Source organism: Caretta caretta, chromosome 6 (assembly GCF_965140235.1).
Source record: "Caretta caretta isolate rCarCar2 chromosome 6, rCarCar1.hap1, whole genome shotgun sequence".
Classification (NCBI taxonomy): Eukaryota; Metazoa; Chordata; order Testudines; family Cheloniidae; genus Caretta; species Caretta caretta.
The window spans coordinates 103,145,408-103,166,094 of NC_134211.1; the positions used below are offsets into that span (position 1 = coordinate 103,145,408).

At 46.3% G+C, this 20,687-nt stretch overlaps 2 protein-coding genes across 5 annotated transcripts in view; one reads left to right on the forward strand and one right to left on the reverse strand.

Moving 5' to 3' along the window:
• Positions 1-9,437: 9,437 nt before the first annotated feature.
• On the forward strand, positions 9,438-14,516 carry FAM181A (family with sequence similarity 181 member A). 3 transcript variants are annotated; one of them, XM_048854377.2, is made up of 3 exons: positions 9,438-9,651; positions 10,043-10,931; positions 14,041-14,516. In XM_048854377.2, the coding sequence occupies exons 2-3, from the start codon at positions 10,161-10,163 to the stop codon at positions 14,152-14,154; spliced, it is 885 nt and encodes a 294-aa protein (XP_048710334.1). In that variant the 5' UTR covers positions 9,438-9,651; positions 10,043-10,160; the 3' UTR covers positions 14,155-14,516. The 3 variants fall into 3 exon arrangements, with proteins under 3 accessions (XP_048710334.1, XP_048710332.1, XP_048710335.1); XM_048854375.2 differs by having other exon boundaries at positions 9,440-9,651; positions 10,092-10,931; XM_048854378.2 differs by lacking the exon at positions 14,041-14,516 and having other exon boundaries at positions 9,447-9,651; positions 10,092-13,965.
• Positions 14,517-14,607: 91 nt separating this feature from the next.
• The window catches only part of ASB2 (ankyrin repeat and SOCS box containing 2), a 39,860-nt gene continuing 33,780 nt past the window's right edge, over positions 14,608-20,687 (reverse strand). For both annotated transcript variants that reach the window (XM_048854370.2, XM_048854369.2), the window contains 2 exons: positions 20,187-20,340; positions 14,608-18,689 (listed from right to left, as the gene is read on the reverse strand). In XM_048854370.2, coding sequence (XP_048710327.1) covers positions 18,553-18,689; positions 20,187-20,340 — 291 coding nt within the window. In that variant the 3' untranslated portion in view covers positions 14,608-18,552. The remainder of the gene's footprint in view (positions 18,690-20,186; positions 20,341-20,687) is intronic.

The following is a 20,687-nucleotide window of genomic DNA, read 5'->3' on the forward strand; positions in this document are numbered from 1 at the left end:
AGCCATGGTGGTGGGATGGGGGAGACACATCTGAATAAAGTGACTTGCACATCCAGGGAAACTGCTTTTATTGGCACTGAGCCGTTTAAATGACTCAAGGTCCCCATCAGTAAGAAATGTGGTACGATGATTTCAATGGGATACTCACATGGTTAAAGTTAGGCTGGTGTTGAAGAACCATTGCAGTCAAGGCCTCTGTATGTATAGAAGTAGTGGGAGGATTTGCTGTGGACACAGCTAAAGTCTTACATGGTTTAAAATAAATGACACTTTAGAAACGCTTCTCCCGTATTTCCACCTAAGAAAACCCTCTCTTCCCTTCTCTCATTGCTTCAGTTTTGAAGCAAAGGCTGCATGGCTGAGAGCCTGGCTGTAATTTTAAATCTAATGCGTGTATTCTCATGAATAACTTAACCTTGCATCCCGAAAATTCCCAGGAAGAGAGCTGTTGAGGGTGACATGTCAGATATGAAGTGGCTCTCCAGCTGGTCCCTGTCTGCATGCTGGGCAGGCATGTGGAGGCATTTTTTCAGTTGCTGTGCTAGCGTGACACTTTCACAGTGGAAAATGATGTATCATTCTTAAGCTGTTGCTGGGTGGACACTTCAAAGTGCATTGGAAACTCAGAGAGAAGTGCCCTATTGTTAATTGTTCCTTTCACACGTACATTGGGATGAACATGGCTGGAGCAGAGAGGAACAAAAGGGCTCCGGAGGCCTCTTAGAGAAAACCCTATGCGGCTCAACCTGAGTCTGACCTTGAAAGGGTTTTCAAAATAAAAATCCTGCTCTCCAGTCTATCCCCCTTAGGATTCCTATTGTTACCCAGCTGCAGGGGAACAGGGGTACCAGAGCAGCAGACAAAGCCTCGTCATCGTGAATTACCTTCTGCAGCAGCACAGTAGCTGCACAGAGGAAAGTGTTAGTGGACAGAGATCTTTGATTCTAAAACCAGCTGCATTAGGAAGGGCCAGACACAATGGAGCAAATAAAGGGCTAGAATGGGACGTGGGCCCTGTCTACACTACAAAGTTAAGTCGACTTAAGTTATGTTGATGATGATCCATCACTGCAATTAAATTGCTTTTGCATGTCCACACAACGCTTCTTGTGACAGTGGAGCACATCTACTGTTGCTACTCTTGCATCGACAGAGAGAGCGGTGCTCCCAGAGTAGCTATCCCAATGTGCAATTCACCACCCGCCGGTGGCGCTGGAATGCTTTTTATAGTGGGGGTGCTGAAAGCCAGCAAAACTATCCCCAAATTTTTTACCTCGTGCTCCCCACCCACCAACTGAGGCTGGGAGCAGGGCTGTGTCTCCAAGGGGGGGGGGCACGGACAGGGGTAAGGGGGCTGAGGCTGGGGGCAGGTGTGGGACCAGTAGCGGAGCCCCACATGTGGGGCCAGCAGCCCAGACCCTGCGTGTGCGGCCAGACCCAGGGCTGGCAACCGGGACCCCGCATGTGTGGCCGGGCACGGGGCTGGCAGCTGGGACCCCACAGAAAACCTGGGGTTGCTGCAGCACCCCCCCACACACACATACTTCTCATGCCTATGGCGCCACCTGCTGTTGGGTATTCTAGGAAGGGTTCACAGTGCTTCATGATGGCGGGCTCTCCGTCCCATCATTCCATGGGCTTCTGATTACATTTTCTTCCTCTTTTCAACAGCCCCTGTAAACTGTGTGCCCACCATCTCTGTCTCAAAGCATGGATCCTACACTTCTCTCTAGTATTGTGATAAGTATGAATACAACACGGCTGATCCTGCAGTATTTCAGGAGCTGTGAATCTGCTAATGACTCCGTGGTGTCTGCTCTTCTGGCTGCTGTGGAAAGAAACAATTCAAGATTGCCTTTGGCATTCATGGAATAGCTGCACACAGTGGACTGTCGGTTCTGGGCATGAGAAACAAGCCCTGAGCGGTGGAATCGCATCGTGATGCAGGTATGGGATGATGAACAGTGGCTGCAGAACTTTTGGATGTGAAAAGCCAACTTCCTGGAACTGTCTGCGGAGTTCGCCCCAGCCGTCTAGCACAGGGACACCAGAATGAGAGCTGCCCTAATGGTGGAGAAGTGAGTAGAGATCGCTTTGTGGAAGCTGGCAACTCCAGACTGCTACTGATCAATCATGTTGGATTTGGGAAGTCCACCATGGGGGTTGTAGTGATGCAAGTGTGCATCACCTCCTGCTACAAAGGACTGTGACTCTGGGCAATGTGCAGGTACTAGTGGATGGCTTTGCGGCAATGGGATTCCTGAACTGCAGTGGGGCGACAGATGACATGCGTATCCCCATTTTGGCCCTAGATCACCTTGCAACAGCACATCAACAGAAAGGGCTACTTTTCTATGATTTTGCAAGCTCTGGTGGATCACCGGGGTCATTTCACCAACATCAACGCGGGGTGGTTAGGGAAAGTGCATGATGCATTCATCTTCAAGGAACACTGGCCTGTACAGAAAGCTGCAAGCAGAGACTTTCTTTCCAGACCAAAAGATTCCAATGGGGATGTGGAAATGCCCATGGTGATCGTTGGAGACCCAACCTACCCCTTGCTTCTGTGGCTCATGAAGCCTTACACCAGAAACCTTGACTGCAGCAAGGGGCACTTCAACAGTAGGCTCAGCAGGTGCAGACCGACCTTTGAATGTGCCTTTGGACAATTAAAGGCTCGCTGGTGCTGCCTTTTTGTCAGGTTAGACCTCAGTGAGGAAAATACTCCCATGGTCATAGCAGCCTGCTGTGCTCTGCATAACATTTGTGAAGCTAAGGGGGAACATTTTCTGCAGGGGTGGAGCACTGAGGTGGATTGGCTGGCTGCCGATTTTGAGCAGCCAAATACCAGGGCTGTTGGAGGGCCTCAATGGGGGACTACTCAAATCAGGGAGGCTTTGAAGGAGCGTTTGACAATGAGCCCCAGTAATGTTTCTGTCTGTAATGCGTTTAGCCGGACACTGTTTTCTTGCACTGTAGTATGAACCTTGTTATGATTGCTGTGTGTGCATTAATTTTATAATGCAAATGCACCAATTGCCACTGTGTATGAATTTCAGCAGCAGCAACCACCATTTGTAGGACACAAGTAAAGATTCCTTATCTTTCTATAAATACATTTTTATTCAACAGTGGTACAAACATTATTATGTTGTGCCAGGGACTTGAAAACAAAGGACATATTTTCAAATGAGGCTCTCACAGTTGGGTATATGTCCAGCTGTAATTGTGATACATGTCCCCCTAGGTGGAGTGTATGGGGTACTGAAATGGCCTGGGAATAAGCGATGAATGTGGGGGTGGAGAGTGGGGAGTGCATGGAAGGCACTTCTGTATGGGCTGCAGGGGGAGGTGAGAATGGATGTGTTCTGTCTGCAGTTCAGTCAGGGTCCTCAGCATGTCTGTTTGGCCCTGTAGCAGCTGTGTCATCTGCTCCTGCTCTTGTTTCTTCTCCCGGCTACCCATACATAGTTTCTCATTGATAGTCTCTCTCCGTGCTCTCTGCTCACAATCTGAAGCATCAGAGGATTGCAGCACCTCCCAGAACATGTATTCCTTACTCCTGATTCATCCTCCTTATCTGGAGCCACTCAGCCAGTGTGCAGGAGGAGACAGTCAAGGGCAGAACTGCAGAAGCTAAAGAAATGACAGAGGCACTATTGTGAGTGCACTCACAACCTTGATGCAGACAAGTTAGAAACACAACTTGTTTCAGAGGGGAGTTTCAGAGGGGTATCACTATGAGCGCCTACGGCCACTATTCTGAATATTGGCACCATTTTCCACAGGTGCAGGTGATAGCAGCTGATATCTCATTCCTGCGGGTAACCAAAGATGCAAGTGTGCAGTTCCTGCTTGCATGTGGCTGCCAGTCAGGTCCATATGCTGCTCACATGTATGCTGCTTTGTTGCCTGCAGAAGTAATTGCCAATTGGTGTGGTAAAGTTTCCTACAGCAGGGGAAGAAGCAAGACAGCCTCCCAAGAAAGCTTCAGCAGAGGAGTGCAGAGTACCTTCAAGGGAGTTTCCTAGAAATCTTAATGGAGGATTCCTATGACATCCTGTGGTGCATCAACAAACTTTTCCGCAGGGCCCCTATGCCTAGCTACGTAGGGGAATGAAACCAGATACAAATGGTGCTTGTGTTGGTTATGTCAATCCCTCTTCTATCCTGATTAAAAAAAGGAGACCTCTACATCATGCCTCCCTGCAGTATCAAAGCACAATGAATACTTACCAGAGCTCCCCTCTTCTGCATCAGGCGTGCCAGAGCCAGAATGCTGGGACTGGCTAGACCCTTCCAGAGTTAAGAAGAGGTCCTGGCTCACCAGGCATTCCTGTTGCCCATCCTCCAACTCTTTCCTCGTCTACCATGTCATCCTCAGGCTTCACTCTGCTGGCCACTGTCTCCAGCACCCCCCCCCACCCCGAATTATCCACAGGGCTCTTAGCAGTGGTGGTGGGGTTGCTGCAGAGGATGGTGTGCAGCTCTTTGTAGAAGTGGCATGTCTTTGATGATGCACCAGACCGACGATTGGCCTCCCTTGCCTTCTGGTATGCCTGCCTCAGCTCCTTGATCTTAGCACAGCACTGCTGCATGTGTCTATCATGCCCCTTCTCCTCCATGCCATGAGCAATCTGCCCAGAGGTATCAAAGTTCCTGCAGCTGGAGCAGAGCTGTAATTACACAGCTTCCTCTCCCCACAGACCCAGCAGATCCAACCGCTCCAGTGTACTTCAGGCAGGAGTGAGTTTGCTGCAGGGAGCCGGCATGGTCAGCTGGGCAGATGCAATGTGAGCTCTCCAGGCTGAGCAAACAGGAAGAGGCATTTCAAAAATTCCTGGGTCTTTAAAAAGGGAGGGGCCCATGCCTGAGTACCTGGCTGCAGGGCAGCGGAGTTCAAACTGGTGACCAGAGCGGTCACAATGGGCATTGTGGGACACCTCCTGGAGGCCACTTAGGGTCACATAAGCAACTCAGTGTCTACAGTGACACTGTATTGCTCTACGTACGTCACCATAAGCGCTATGCCTCTCTTCAAGGTGGTTTTATTATGTCGACTTAGCAGGAGAGTTAAATTGGCGGGAGGAGCATTGCAGTGCGTCTACCTCCACAGTTAGGTTGACTTATGTCAACTTAACAGTGTAGTGTAGACATGGCCTTAGACTCCACACCTGCCCAAGGGAATAGCAAGGGGTAAAAAGCCAATGAAAGGGTTACAGGGGGTAACTGGCTCTTGGGCCCAGGCCTGTGGGAGTAAGCTGGGCTAGGCACCTCATTGGAGCCAGTGGGTGAGGAGTAGGCAGGGAATGCATAGCCTTAGCTCCACAAACTCACCCCACTTGCTGGCCAGAGTAGCTAAGGTTGAGGGAAGCAGTAAATTAGAAGGAAGTGGGGGAGGAACTGATACTCAGAGGGGTGTCTTTGAGCCTCCCAGGTGTTGCAGCTCTCCTTGCTCAGAGCTCATATAACGAATGAGCTGACACCATCCTAGGGTAACTCCATCCACATCACTAGAGTGAGGCCAGGGTGAACTTGGTGCACTTAGCCCCAGCAATCATTTCACAGAGGAGACTTGAGGGGGCTCACACGCTGCCCAGGTAGAGGTGGCTCTGTTCCATGTGCCAGTGGAGGCTCTGTGTAGTACCTTTCACTATGTTACATGAGTTTCCCAAGCCTCGGCAGATACAGCTCATAAACATTCTGTGACAGCCCAGAGCAGTCCAAATCCTTCTTCCATCTGTTTGTTACACTCTCTTCCCAAAATCTGGGGCAGCCATTAAGCTCTTTAGGAGGGGATTACATTACTCAAGGGTTTACACAGTTTATCCAGCCTGGTTCATATGTTAAGTACACACAAGATATAATTCTGTTACCTGGAAATAAGCAAAGAGATGAGCCCTTGGAAGGGTACCTGTTTACATTGGGTGGACGAAAACACTGTTCATCTAACCTGTGCAGAATAAAAAATTTATCCTGGACCTGGCAAGCAAAATGATCACTGTGTGAACTGGGACTGGAAGACTAGTCTCTGATTAATATATCAAGAGACGGTTGCTTGTCATTCCCAAGCAGTGTGTGTGTGTGTGTGTGTGTAGGGGACTGAAATTATAAGAGTGCAGAGAGATTTCTAGCATGGAATAACACAGGACTAAGGTCTCAAGAGAGTTTCTTTCAAGGCTCCTGAGGCAGGGTTGTCTACACTAGCGCTCCCACTGGTGGAACGCCCCTGTAATTGGAATGGTGGGAAAGGTTACGCAAGGCAGCCTACTGTAGTTACAGCCCCACCTGGACGATCATGCTGTGCTTATATAGCACTTTGCATCAGTAGATCTCAACTTCTTGTCTGCTGAAATTTTATATTGGCTCTTCAAGCATGTTTACCCTCTTCTGCCTCAGTTAGTTGGAAACAGAGGGACAGATGCTTGGGTGCCGTTGGGAGGCTAGTGCAATGGAACCTGTTGCAGATCACCCGTGCTGGGGATGGATCTGTGCCAGCCCAGATTCCAGTATAGTTTGGAGCAGCCACTGCAGTGGTGTAACCAACAGTTGGGGCCATTTTGGCAGCTGGTGATTGCCAGAGGACAGGAGTGTTCCAACCATGCCTCTTACCACTGGCCTCACCTGCCCCACCAGAAGCAGGATAGCCTAGGGATTGTGCCTCTGCTGGCTGGACGTACCAGCTTCAGTGATCCTTTGTGCTGATGAGACCTGTACAAAGGGGCTGTAGTACATCGGGGATCTGGCCCAGCATGTAAATCCAGTCTTTAAGAAAAAGCCTTAAGGCCTGATTTCGATCTCACACTGTGTTAAACCAGGGGTAAAACAATGCATTTAGTGCAGTCAATGGCGCTATGCTGATTTACCCCTTCTGAGGATCTGGCCCTGAATTTTTACATAGCCCTTACAGGTGCAGAACTCCTGATGACATCACAAGTGGCTGGGGAAAGGATGAGCAAAAAAGGGAATAAGGTCTTCAAGCTCTTGTGCCAAGTGAGACATTTAATTTAAAGTTTCAGAGGAACAGCCGTGTTAGTCTGTATTCGCAAAAAGAAAAGGAGTACTTGTGGCACCTTAGAGACTAACCAATTTATTTGAGCATGAGCTTTCGTGAGCTACAGCTCACTTCATCAGATGTTTACCGTGGAAACTGCAGCAGACTTTATATACACACAGAGAATATGAAACAATACCTCCTCCCACCCCACTGTCCTGCTGGTAATAGCTTATCTAAAGTGATCAACAGGTGGGTCATTTCCAGCACAAATCCAGGTTTTCTCACCCTCCACCCCCCCACACAAATTCACTCTCCTGCTGGTGCTAGCCCATCCAAAGTGACAACTCTTTGCATAATCAAGTCGGGCTATTTCCTGCATAGATCAAGGTTTTCTCACATCCCCCCCACCCCCATACACACACAAACTCACTCTCCTGCTGGTAATAGCTCATCTAAACTGACCACTCTCCAAGTTTAAATCCAAGTTAAACCAGAACATCTGGAGGGGGGGGGGTAGGAAAAAACAAGAAGAAACAGGCTACCTTGCATAATGACTTAGCCACTCCCAGTCTCTATTTAAGCCTAAATTAATAGTATCCAATTTGCAAATGAATTCCAATTCAGCAGTTTCTCGCTGGAGTCTGGATTTGAAGTTTTTTTGTTTTAAGATAGCGACCTTCATGTCTGTGATTGCGTGACCAGAGAGATTGAAGTGTTCTCCGACTGGTTTATGAATGTTATAATTCTTGACATCTGATTTGTGTCCATTTATTCTTTTACGTAGAGACTGTCCAGTTTGACCAATGTACATGGCAGAGGGGCATTGCTGGCACATGATGGCATATATCACATTGGTGGATGTGCAGGTGAACGAGCCTCTGATAGTGTGGCTGATGTTATTAGGCCCTGTGATGGTGTCCCCTGAATAGATATGTGGGCACAATTGGCAACGGGCTTTGTTGCAAGGATAAGTTCCTGGGTTAGTGGTTCTGTTGTGTGGTATGTGGTTGTTGGTGAGTATTTGCTTCAGGTTGCTTCAATTTAAAGTGCGTCATCAACCCCACATGGCATAAACAAGCACTTTTCTTTCCTGTACGGAAAGTAAAATTAATAGAAATGGGCACAAGCTGTAAAATATGGATGTTGGCTGGATTTTAAAGTTCAGGTCTTTGCAACTGACCCTTGAAAGAGTGATTTTTGTTTGCAAAAGTTGGATCTGGGTTTGGATTTTCAGACAGCCCCAAAGCATGGATGTGTTTGGAGCCAGAGATTATATTTGGGCCCTCTTAATAATAATAAGTAATAATGTTTAGCCTTTATATTGCATTTCCATCTCAAAGGCACGATAATCTTTATTAGTCTTCCAACTGAACACTGCAGTTCAGCTGATGGCTGCTCAAGCCTGAGGCTATGGCTGTTTGGATGGGAGTGCAAACTGCCTTGAGTTCTGAATGGCTGGCATTTCTGAAATTCACCAGAGGCAGGTTTTTCTGCTCTCCTATTCTCACAGATCTCCAAGGGGATAACGTGCATCATGGGACTCCGGGTTTTACTGTGCTATTAAGTTATTGTGCCACCCCTTGGGACAGTCCTGCAAGGAGGAGGAGGACTCGCATAACTCTGGATCAGTAAAGGAAGCAGCTCAATTAGCATTTCACACGCTTTTCTTCGCTCTCTTCTTCCCTTCCCTGCAGTGGGCATGCTTTCCCCTTAAAGGATTGTCCTGTTTCTGCTCCTTGCCAGCGTTGGCAGGGTGACAGTAGTCGAGTGTGCAAACTTGTGCTATTGTCCCCAGGCCAGGGGGAGTCATGGAGACCCATTAATATGACACAGGAAAATGTTTGCTGATGGCAATTCTATGGGCTTTGTCTAACTCTTTCTCCATCATGACGACTCGATTTAAGTCTCTAACTGTTTGACTACAGATGCAAGAGTACTATCCAACTCCATCCTTTTGTCCGGGCAGTTTGAATGGGTAATTCAGCTTTTGTGTGGCTCAATTGAGGGGGCAAACATAAAGACAAGATTCTTGAGCGCTCAAGCTCCCTTTCCATGGATATCTGCACATCTCTTTAGAGATTTGTTCCTTTCCTACCTTTTTTCCTGACATCATCCTCCCTTAAAAAAAAAAAAAAAAAAAAAAAAAAGCCCTGATCAAGAACAGTTAAAAGCAGGCTAGCCTGGTCTCCCAAACTAGCATTGTCCTGTGTCATTGAAGCATGGTTACTGCCAGCCTCCAGACAGCTTTGGGGTAGTTTAGAGAAAAGGGTGTCTAAACTTTCTTTACTCATCAGCAGCATATCATGTTGGATTGTGTTGTTGTTGGGTGGGGGGAAGCAAAGGGAAGGCCCTCACAGGGGTGGAGGAGGAAAAAAGGGGTGGAGGAAAGAGTGGAGAATGGTAGAAATCACAGGGAAATGGTCGTATTTATTAGCTGTCTTTCTGTGGCTGTCCCCATGGTGACAATTTGTGATGACAAAGAATGTGAGAACGGGGGAGCCTAATGCCTGATTGGGATGCTTTGTATTTGGCAAAGTGGCTTCTGATTGGTCTGAGAAAGCCCCCTAACTAGAAGGAGTTGATATTCATTCAGCTTACTCAAGTGCTGCTAAACTGCTTCTAAACACTCAGAGGCTCCGGTTGCTTCTTTAAAGGTTGGTAGTGTATAACCTGTATAACAAGATTAGCCGGGGAACTGGGTTCTTCTCAGCAGTGATACAGTAACAATCAATATTAGAGAGACAATCTACTCAGTGTGTGTGTTTTGGTTACAGAGACATGGAAGTGCTGCTGAGCTTTCTGCTTACGCTTTAAACGTTACCTGTCTAACAAGATTAACCATTTGGTTCTCAGCAGTAACAAGCTGTCCTGGGTGCGTGTGTGTGTGCATGCAGAGGGTTTGTGATTGCAAGGATGTGGATGTGCTGCAGATGTTTCAAACTTGGCTAGCATGACAAGCTGACACCTTGCTTGTTCAGCTGAGAAGTTTGATTTGTTCTTGTTTTTCTCATCTACTTGATGCTTTCAATTTTTGTCCTGCTGCAGGGGAGCATTTGGGTTTGAAGTCATGAATATGTCCCTCCTGCTTTCACAGGTTTGCCCAGGTGTGTAGAGTGGGATTATAAACTTTTGATGGAAATCTCCAGGAAGGTCCCTCTTTGAAATGGCATCAGACAGTGAGGTGAAAACGTTACTGAATTTTGTGAACCTGGCCTCTAGTGACATCAAAGCCGCTCTGGACAAGTCTGCTCCCTGCCGCCGCTCAGTTGACCACAGAAAATACTTGCAGAAGCAGCTCAAACGTTTTTCTCAAAAATATTCCAGGATCCCAAGATGCCACCCCAGCAAATCCATGGAATCCAGCTCCAAAAAGGGGGCAGAGGATAGAAATCGCAGTTCAGACCCAGATGGCACGGATCCAAATCACTGCACAGTTTCCAGTGAAAAGGCCCTGAGGCTATCAGAGGTGGAGGAGAACTTCAGTGGGGAACAAGTTTTGCAGGAGCAAAGCCCAGAGTCTGTAAGGCCAGATCAGGTGCCCATGAGGAAAAGACAGCTGCCTGCTTCCTTCTGGGAAGAGCCCAGACCAACTCAGAGTCTGCTGGTCGGGAGCTTTCCTGCCGGATTGGATGGGCTCCCAAACTCCAGGGACCTTCCTCCTTACGAGGGCAAGAAAAGCAAAAAGGGTCCCGATACCACAGAGCCAGGCAGCCCCCCTCTGCCTGCCCAACCCAGTGGGGAGAAGGAGCCTATCAAAGTGCCCGGGACATCCTTATCTGGCCGGATGAATGCCTGGAGCTGCTGTCCATTTCAGTACCATGGACAACCTGTTTACCAAACCCATGGAGCCCTACCTCAGTCACCGTTTCCAGGCCTCGGGCTATGGAGAAAAAGCACAGCACCCACAGGGGAGATCCAACACTTCTGCAAGGAGGTGGGCAGTATGGGGCAGAAACTATACAGACCAGTGGTTTTGAAACCCATCCCTACCAAGCCGGCTGGGCCACCTCCTATTTTCAATGTGTTTGGATACATTTAGCCTGAGGGAGGGGAGGGGATTTTGTGCTGTGTACGGTAGCTCTTTCAAATGAAATTCAAATGTAATTTCAGACATTGGCCCATCAGCTAGTCACACTGTGGAGCAATTCTTCGGGGAAGAATATGCTGTCGTTTCCATCTGTCTATAGATGGGCAGCCATTACCGGCTGCTCCTTTAATCGGAAAGGCACAAGCTGGCTGACTTAAATAGTGGTTGTGAATACATTTGGGTGTCAGTCTCCCCTCACTGCACTGGTATAATTCAGGAATAACTCTTACGGAAGCCAGTGCAGTTAAATGACAGGCGAACTGGGCCTCTTGTATTTAAGATAATTGTTTGACCCAGGGTGTGTCAGGCTAAGAACCATTTGGAATCTGCACTTGTAACACCTACGAGACCTTTTCCATATGGGACTGTCTTTAGGGGGACACTTTGTACCACCAGCACCAATGACGTGATTAAACTGATAACGTCTCTTGTACTTTAAAGTCATTCTAAAGAAATCAGTTAAGGTTTTCAGGTCACTTTCTTTTACCAATAGGGCAGTATTTCATGCAGAAGATAAGTTTGTAAATCGATTTCAGCTCTTCTCTTGTGTAAATATCAAGAGAGTTTTTAAAAAAATAAAGCAGGTAATTTTATTTGTCTCCACATCTCAAGTATGTTCAGACTGCATGTTTATTTTCCTCCCAAGGAGTAGGTTCAGGTTCAGTTTGTAAAGGCGTTGTCATTCAGAAACGGGGGCCTGATTCTCCCATCATTCACAGTGGTGTAAGTCAGGAGTAGCTCCACGGGAGGCTATGAAATTAGCCAGTTTAAAACTGGTGTGAATGAGAGCAGACCTCCCCTGTGACAACTAGGCGAATAGACTGGAAATAGTTTAGCATTTGAACACGTAAGTGCAAAACTAGTGAGATAAGAGAGAAGATCGGTGCGTGAACACATTGGCACTAAAGCCTCCGGGTCTGTCTGCTACAGTGACACAGCTGCTCTGCTGCAGCACTGTAGGGCAGACACTTTACTACAGGCTCTGAAGGGCTTCTCCCAGGGCTGTCATAAATCCCCCTCCCCAAGAAGCAGCAGCCAGGTTGACAGAAGAATTCTTCCGTTGACCTAAAGGTGTCTACAAAGGGGGCTTAGTTTGGCTTAACTATGTATCTCGGGGGGAGGGTTAATTTTTCACACTCCTTAGCGACATAACTAGGTCAACCTATGTTTTAGGTGTAGACCAAGCCTCAGTTGATCAGGGCAATGAGCTTCCCAGGGACAATTCTCTACTCTGCCTGAGGACTGGTCTACACTAGGAGCTTACATTGGCATGACTACACTGCTCGGGGGTGATCCACAGTCCCGAGCGATGTAGCCATGCTGACCTAACCCCTGGTGTAACCAGCACAAGGTGGACAGAAGAATTCCACTGCAGCTGTCCCTTTGTAGCGGTTTAAGTGTAGCCATGCCCTGACTCTAAGATGGAAAGCTGCAGATAAATAAGTACTCTAGTAGTTTGCACGTTATTCACTTGCAAAGCTGGTCATGTGTGATGAAATCACTTCTGAAAGGTTAAAAGGAGTGTTTTGTTAAACTTCTCTAAAGCCTACAAAGAAGTGATGTTAAATAGGACAGGAGACCTACGATTAAATATTATGGACCTGATTCTCCAGTCACTTAGTGGTGTAAATCACTGAGGTCAATAGAGATACACTAGTATAAAAGGGACAGGAGAATCAGGCCATGTGCATCCGGGGCCTAATCCAGCTCCCACTGGAGACAATGGGAACCTTTCCATAATTTTAGTGGTAGATGGGCCAGGTCCCTTTACTGTTACTGTGGTGCTTTACACTGGTGTAGTGCCATTGACTTTAGTGGAGTTACTCCTGATTCTCACCTGTGTGAGAGGAGAATCAGGTTCAACACCTTTTGAGGGCCTAACTATTGTAAAGAAAACGATCAGCTAAACAAACACTGAGGAATGGATCCTCAGCTCTTCAGCTGGTATAAACGGGCATGGCACTTCATGCATTCACACCAGCTGAGGATCTGGTCTTGTATACTGCCTGAAACTTTTATTAAGGGCATGCAGATAATTCTCTGGCCTGTGGGCCCATTTTTTCGCAGCCATCCCAATGATAACCCTGAGAGTAGCTTATGCAGAAGTGAAGCCAGAGTGGATTAGTCCTGCAGTCTAAAAGTAACAGCATGAAAGATGAACCAGGCTTGAGTCCTAACTTCCTTCTCCTTGTAAGTCATTTACACCTGTGCAAAGAAGGCATTATACAACACAATTCTCTGATTTGGTAGCATTTTACCAGCTTTGCATGGTTGTAAATAATAGCATAAGGTCCAGAAGAATCAGGTTCATAAAGTCTTGGGGGCCAGCATGGAAGTGTGGGTCTGGCTCCTCTCTCACACTTCAATACCTCCTCCTTGCTTCAGAAAAGACTCCATGAAGAGGCAGTGTCCTTGATCCTGCATCCATTGAAGTGAAATTCAAAATTCCCTCTTAGAAGTAGAAATGGGCCCAAGAGAGGCAAGCTGCAGAGCTACAGACAAGGGGTTCCTGTAGCTCTTTCTCACATCAGTGACCCTTACTCACACTTGTAGTCAGACTGAAACCAATGGGCCAGATGCTGAACAGTCACAACTGTGTGAACCCAGCGTAGCTTCACTGGTGTTATGCCAGGCTGCCAGCAGGCAGGATGACTGGGATCAGCACCTGGCTCTCTGGAACCACTTCAGAAGGTATGGTTCCATCAAAATGGAAACACTTCATGAAACTGGGTCAATGTCATTTCAGAGGAAGGTGGGGGGGGAAGGGAGAGTTCTGACGTCAAACCACTTCTGTTTTTTTTTTTTATTTTAAGTGACTTTCCATTTAGAACTTTTTATTTTGTAGGATCATGGCTAACACTATAATACGATAACTCTGGAACATCAGAATTGGAACAAAATGTCAAAATGAAACTTATCACCCTAAAACTATTTTTTTTTAATTTTCCTTTGCAAGTTTGAACAACGCCAAATTTCAAAATCCTTCACGAAACGGAAAGCCCAACCTCTGGATGGTTCTAGTTCCAGGGCTGGGACCTTTCATGGAGTTCTGGTGTATCCTAAGAAGTGAAGCAGCAGTGCTCCAGAACGCGAATGACATCATTATATGTAGCTGAAGTAACTGACGAGGTTTCATAGAATCATAGAATATCAGGGTTGGAAGGGACCTCAGGAGGTCATCAAAGCAGGACGAATCCCCAGCGAAATCAAATGTTTGTGTGAGACATTCTTCTTAAGCCTTCTGGGAAGCTACAATCTCTCCTCCAGCAATACAAGTCTCCTCTTCCTGTGATTACTGTTTATAGATTATAACTTATTACTGCTTTGATTAGTTCAAACTTTCCCCAGATACCTCTTTGTCTAGGTCCTCAGAGCAGCAGGTAACATTTTAGAATGTTAGTTTATTTGCCTTTTGTTTAGAAGCTGAAAAACATAACATTGGAAAGCCACCATTTGCTCAAATGTAATGCAAATGTAAAATATTAAACCCACACTATATTTTATAAATAATGGCAAAAAATAATAAAACAATTGAAAAAGCTTTTATACAAAAAAGTGCACAAGAACATAAAGTGAATTGCACATGTTGCAATAAAAAAGTACAGTAATCTGGCCATTTAATATTCCTGGAACAGCTGAAACAATTCTCATCACTGAAGATGTCTGTCCTGATGTATAAAAATATACCATTTTATTGCATATTGGAACTACTGAACTGGTTCCACAGCCTTGGCTCCAAAGTATTTTTTCCGTTTCACAGCTGTATTCATTTTTATAAATGAAAGGAGAATTTGTACAGATTCAGGACATCGGGTATGAGAGAGGTAGCCTACCCTGTTTTAGTGCAAATAAATGTAAACCAACTGTGGAAAGACTGGCAGTGAGGGTCAAGCAGAAAGGATAAAGTAATATTGTGATTGCCAGGTCAAATCTTCAATGGAGTGATCTCTCCTCAGTTTATGTGCACAGTACGGGCCTGATTCTGCTCTCGCTTGCACTAATTTTACACCAGGGTAGCTCTATTGATTTCAGTGGCGGTATTATCCTGACCGATACAAATATGATAGAGGAATCAGGCCTGTAGGTATCCAGTTAAGGAGTAATACGTCTTTTGCTCAACCCATACCCAGTTTCAGTTTTTCCAGGTTCAACAAAACAGAACAATCCTGCATCCCATGATCATTTTGCATATGTAAAGGTTTCCTCTCCATAGTATTCCACAGCTTTGGATTGCTTATGAAATACCAGCACTACTGCATGTACACGGTTTGTGATTGCAGATCATTCTACCAAAAAGGTGGCCTCGGATAATCTGATTATACAACAAATAGGTATTTAGGTAAACCATCTCCACCATGCCAGGTTTCAGTATCAATATCTGTTTGCAACTCAGTCTGATTCTAGCCTGTGACACTGGTTTAATTTCAGGGGAGTTGCTCCTGATTTATAGTAGTGGAAGTAAGCAAGAACCAGGCCCTCCAGGCTCAACCCACACAGATGTGAGCTATGCCAGCTAAACAGGTGATTTTTTATATATCAAAAGCTACTTAGTTCACACAGTACTGTTAGGACTACTGGCCTGTGGAATCCTTTCACATGTGGGTGTAAAAAGAAAAGGAGTACTTGTGGCACCTTAGAGACTAACCAATTTATTTGAGCATGAGCTTTCGTGAGCTACAGCTCACTTCATCGGATGATGAAAGCTCACGAAAGCTCATGCTCAAATAAATTGGTTAGTCTCTAAGGTGCCACAAGTACTCCTTTTCTTTTTGCGAATACAGACTAACACGGCTGTTACTCTGAAACATGTGGGTGTGCACTTTACTCGCAGGCATAAGTCTCTTCAATGAAGTAAGTGTTCACCAGCATAAGTAAGGGCTGTATGGCCAGGCCATGCATCTGTTCACCTAGGATGTTCATGCTAAATATTCAAAAGCAAGGTTGTGTCTGAGCTTCCTTTCAGGAAGGCGGTAATGTGCCTGGCCTCACAAGTAGGGCTCCCAGGGTGAGTCTTTTTCTGATTCTTTATTGTATGTTTCTTGGCAAATTATGGTTCATTATTGACAGGGGGAAATGTGGTGAGTTTTAAGTGGTGTCAAAAATTGTTTTCTTAGAATTATGTAAAAATTCTCTGAAGCGCCATGCTGCTGGGATGCGTTACCAGGCAGCAGGGGTGATTTTCAGAGCTCCCTGCAGCAGACTGTTTGCAAACACCAAAGGCTGGATCCTTGCTGGTATAAATGGGTGTTATGCCACTGGAGTAACGGGTGCTGTGCCCATTTACACTAACTGCGGAGCGGGCGCCTATTCTGAATTATTTTCTCTCTGAGGTTTCTATATCGAGCTGCTCAGCATCTTGCAGGATCTGGCCCGTCATTGTTTTTGGAGTGGAAAATAGCCTGGTGTTTGGCATCTCTTCTGTCCTTCATCTCCCTTTCTACCCTGACAGTGTGTCTGGAGTGCAGGAGATACCTACCGGAGGAGGGAAAATGGTCAGCATCATTGTTAGACCTGAGAATGAGGGGCCAGCACATCAGCGGGAGTAAAGGAAGACAACGGGTGGAGCTGTCTCCATTTTCACTAGCTGCGGAGCTGGCCAGGCACTAATCACTTTCTTCAAAGCTCTGCAAGAGGAGCACAGCTCCATCTGAATGGAAAGGGCATTGGGTTCTCAACTGCCACTGCGTTTTGGAAGGGGACAGTCAACACACCCAGGTGCAATTAGCTGCAGTTGTTGCTACTTTGCGTACATTCCCTTCCGCAAGCGCTGGAAGGTATTTCACCCCAAACGTTGGGCAAAAACAGACATGCATGTGTGCAATACACTTAATAGTTTTGTGTTAAGGTGTACAAGTCTACAAAAAGAAACCTTTGTGCAATGCAGCCCTGTTTGTCAGGAATAACTGTAATTCCCCTGCTTTGCTTAGATTTCTATCTGAATCAGTATCTGGTGGGCAAGTCAACACACAAAATCATACCTAATGTATGTATGGTTGGACGTGCAGATAATCTCTGGTATGAATCCAAATCAGATTGGAGCCCAAAACTCCTTTTGTGTTTACAATAAGAGGATGAAGAGCCTATGTATTTCTAGGCCAAGTTTTGCAAAGGTAGGGGTCTAATGTAAATCCTTATATAGGTGCCAAATAAGTGATCTGATTTTCAAAGGGGCTGAAATCTAGCAGCTTCCATTGATGTCAGTGGGAGCTTCTGGGTACTCAGCACTTTGAAATTCAGGCCATTTAGGGCCAATTTATGATAATGTAATGTTCCTTGAGTAGCACCTTACTGCACAAGTCCCCCACTGACTTCAGTGGAATTACTTGTGGCATAAGTAAATGTTTAATGTAAGTGTATCATAATCTGGCACTATTTTAAATGCATAAATAAGGACATAGGAGCCTAATTTTGAGCACCCATTTTTGAAAATCTTAGTGCCAGTGTTTATAATTTTGAAATAATCTCACTCTTCTACAAGTAACAGTAGCTCAGTGTCTTGGCTTCACTTAAATCTGTCACCTGAACTTCAGGGCCTGATTCTGCTCTCACAGCAATTTTATGGTGGAGAAAATCCATTGATTTCTGTGGTGCTATTTCGGATTTATACCAGTTAAAAGGAGTTCAGAATTGCTTTTGGATCTTCACTGTAGAAATTCACTTACACCAGAACCCTGTCTACTTCTTATACACTTTTAATATACCACAAGCAGTATTTACTGTGAGCTAAATCCTTCAGTCCTTAGATTTTTACTCAAATAAAATGTCCACTGACTTAAACAGGAGTTTAGGATGAGTCAAGTCTTCTTGGTTTGCACCAATATTTACAAAATGTCTTTGCTGGGGGGGGGGGGGGAGGGGGAAATCTCAAAAGTTCTGAGTTTTTAACGCTTGGAAATCAAGTGAACTGTTCATAAAGAAAGGCCAAAAGAAACAAAAAATAAATAGGTGAGAGAGACAATGTCAAGGTACCAGAGAATTAGCAACCAGCAAACAGCTCAGTCTAACATGACAGAAAACAAAATAACACTCAGGGAAATGTGATTGTTTCCCCACATATGCAGATTCTTGACAATTACTGACTCCTGAGCATTGAAGAACTCTAACCTCGGAAAGACCCTCAGGTCTTTTTTGAATCCCACAATGTCACTTGGCTTTGGCTCTGCTAGTTTTTCAGTGCCGGCTTTCCTGTCCCCTTCCCTACAGAGCTTTCAGGTGTGTAACATTGCAAAGCACTTGTTTTCTTTTGGGAAAAAAAAATCAAAGGGTAGTCTGTCCTGTTTGTGTCACCCTGTGTCTTTCACCCTCCCTTTCTTCTCTCTCCCTTTCCAGCATTGTAATGCACATAGATTAGCTATGGGGTGATCCTTCCCATCATGCAGTCCGTTCAACATGATCATGTGAATACTCTCCTCTCTAATGAATTGGGTTGTTGCACCAGGAAGCTGCTGATCACCAGGTTTGCACGAGGTCACTGTGAATAATCATACTGTAGGTATCGAATCAGTCTGCCCGGCAGAGGCAAAGTGTCAATCAGTTTAATGCGGTTTCTCCCAATCACGTTTCGAACCTTGATCCGGCAAAGGTGAGCGAGAGGCCTGGGGGGCTCTGGAAAAGAGACAGGACCTAAATGTTAGTCGGGCATTTTCAGATCAGTTGAGTTATTAAGCTAGGTCAGTGCCTCACATGCTGAGCCATGACATTTATTAGGGGCTGTGGAGGAAGGACCCCCAGCAGTGGAGTCAGTGCAGTCAAAGGGGATGAACTGTGAGGTGAGCCACTTATGGTGTGTACATCCTCTGCACAGCACTCAGCTCAGCTCCCTGACAGGTCCAGGTGTGCTGCAAGTGGGGGTGGGGCAGATCAGATAGCGGGGGCATGGGGGAGCAGCTGTGGCTGTGGAGTGTCTCTGCTGTCTGGGATGGGGGGTGAGATTCCTTCCCTCTTCTCCCTCATCCCAGCTCATCTTCTCAGTGCCTGACACACCTGCTTAAGTATGCTACTGGTGGATGAGCATTTGCACCTTAATACATGCCCCGCACTAACCACAGCCTGCTCCCAGTCTGTCCGACATTGCAGCCCGGCCAAGTTCTAGATTCAGACCTGCCGGGGGAGGACAGCTGGCTCCATGTGCTAACACATCACACTGCCACATGGGGCTGGGAGCTATGCCCCTTGTTCGCAGGCTGGCGGGAACTGAGACACAATGTGAGGAAGAAGAGAGGAAATACTTCAGATAGCTCTGTGGCAACCCCTCTGGCTCAACCAGGAACCATGCTCAGCCCTCCTTGGCCAGAACAATGGTAGGCACAATATGAGGCCTTGAAAGTAGCTGGGGAAATGGTTTAGGGATCCCCAGGATTCTGAAGAGGGCTGAAAGAATCCCCTGGAAAAAAGGAGATTTGTAAGTGTGGAGGGGGAATAGGGTGAACCCTTGTGCCAATGAGCCAGGTCACCAAGTAATCCCCTGCATTACAAAATGCGAGCCATGAGGATCTGCCAGCTCAGCTGTCATTAGAATCATAGAATATCAGGGTTGGAAGGGACCTCAGGAGGTCATCTAGCCCAACCCCCTGTTCAAAGCAGGATCAGTCCCCAACTGAGCTGAACCCTAATGCAAACACTGTTTAGCAAAAAGGTGGAGATGCAAATATAAACCAGATAAAAGCTAGAGGGATTAACACAAAAGAGTCTCTAGAACAGCGAAGTCTCACTGAGATCAGTGGCTGCCCAGGCACTTAGGTGTAGTGCTGAAAGAGGGGACTAGAGTTTAGGACTCCTGAAGTCCATCTCAGAGTCTGCTACTGTCTTGCTGAGCGGCTTTTGGCAAGTTACTTAATTATACTCAGTCTCCCACTATTAAACCCTCCCACTAATAACCTGACAGAATTTAATAAGGATGACACCAAATACAGTTCAGTAGAAATTGCACTAAAGAGCTACCCTACCTTTCCACAAGGGATCCAATGATAGAGCATCCTACCTGTGAAGGAAGGTGGTTTCTGACTGCTGAAGCTTTTTATGACCATCAGGCTGTCCCCCCGCAATGTGACTTCCCTGGTACCGATTCTGGCCTGTGTAGTGTAATTCAGCCCAGTGTCATACCTGCTTTCTCTTTAACGACTGCCCAGTCCTCGTAGCTGTCTATGTGCTCCTTTAGCCGGGCACAGAGCTGCACATTGCCCACATAATCCAGGAGAACATCGATAATAGGCCCAGCCCAGCGATTCATCTCCGGAGCAGACACCATATCACAAAACTGAAACAAAAACCATAGCTACTGCAGTAAGTGTGAGATTGATAAGTTCCTCAGGGGGAGACACTGTCAGGACATCATGTTGGTTATGCCTTCATACCATGGATAAAGACAGTTCTTAATTTTCCCTCTGAAAACTTCTACGAAAACCCCCTTATTGCTGCTGAGGGCAAAATCATCCCCTCTCCCACTGTGCGTGAAAGAAACAAAATCCCAGTGGATTCCTGGCTCTGGAGCATGGAAGAGGTATCAACCACCTATAGGGCACAGTATCCTCTGTCACCCAAAAAGGCGTCCTCAGGGTAGTCAAGGATCCATGAGTGGCTGGGTGCTTGGATGAGAGCCCACAG

Excerpts from the sequence above, each read along its gene's own strand:
- FAM181A (XM_048854377.2), top strand. The coding sequence starts at position 10,161 with ATGGCATCAGACAGTGAGGTGAAAACGTTACTGAATTTTGTGAACCTG. Across the intron at positions 10,932-14,040 it reads TCCAACACTTCTGCAAGGAG|TTTGAACAACGCCAAATTTC; the intron begins GTGGGCAGTATG and ends TTCCTTTGCAAG.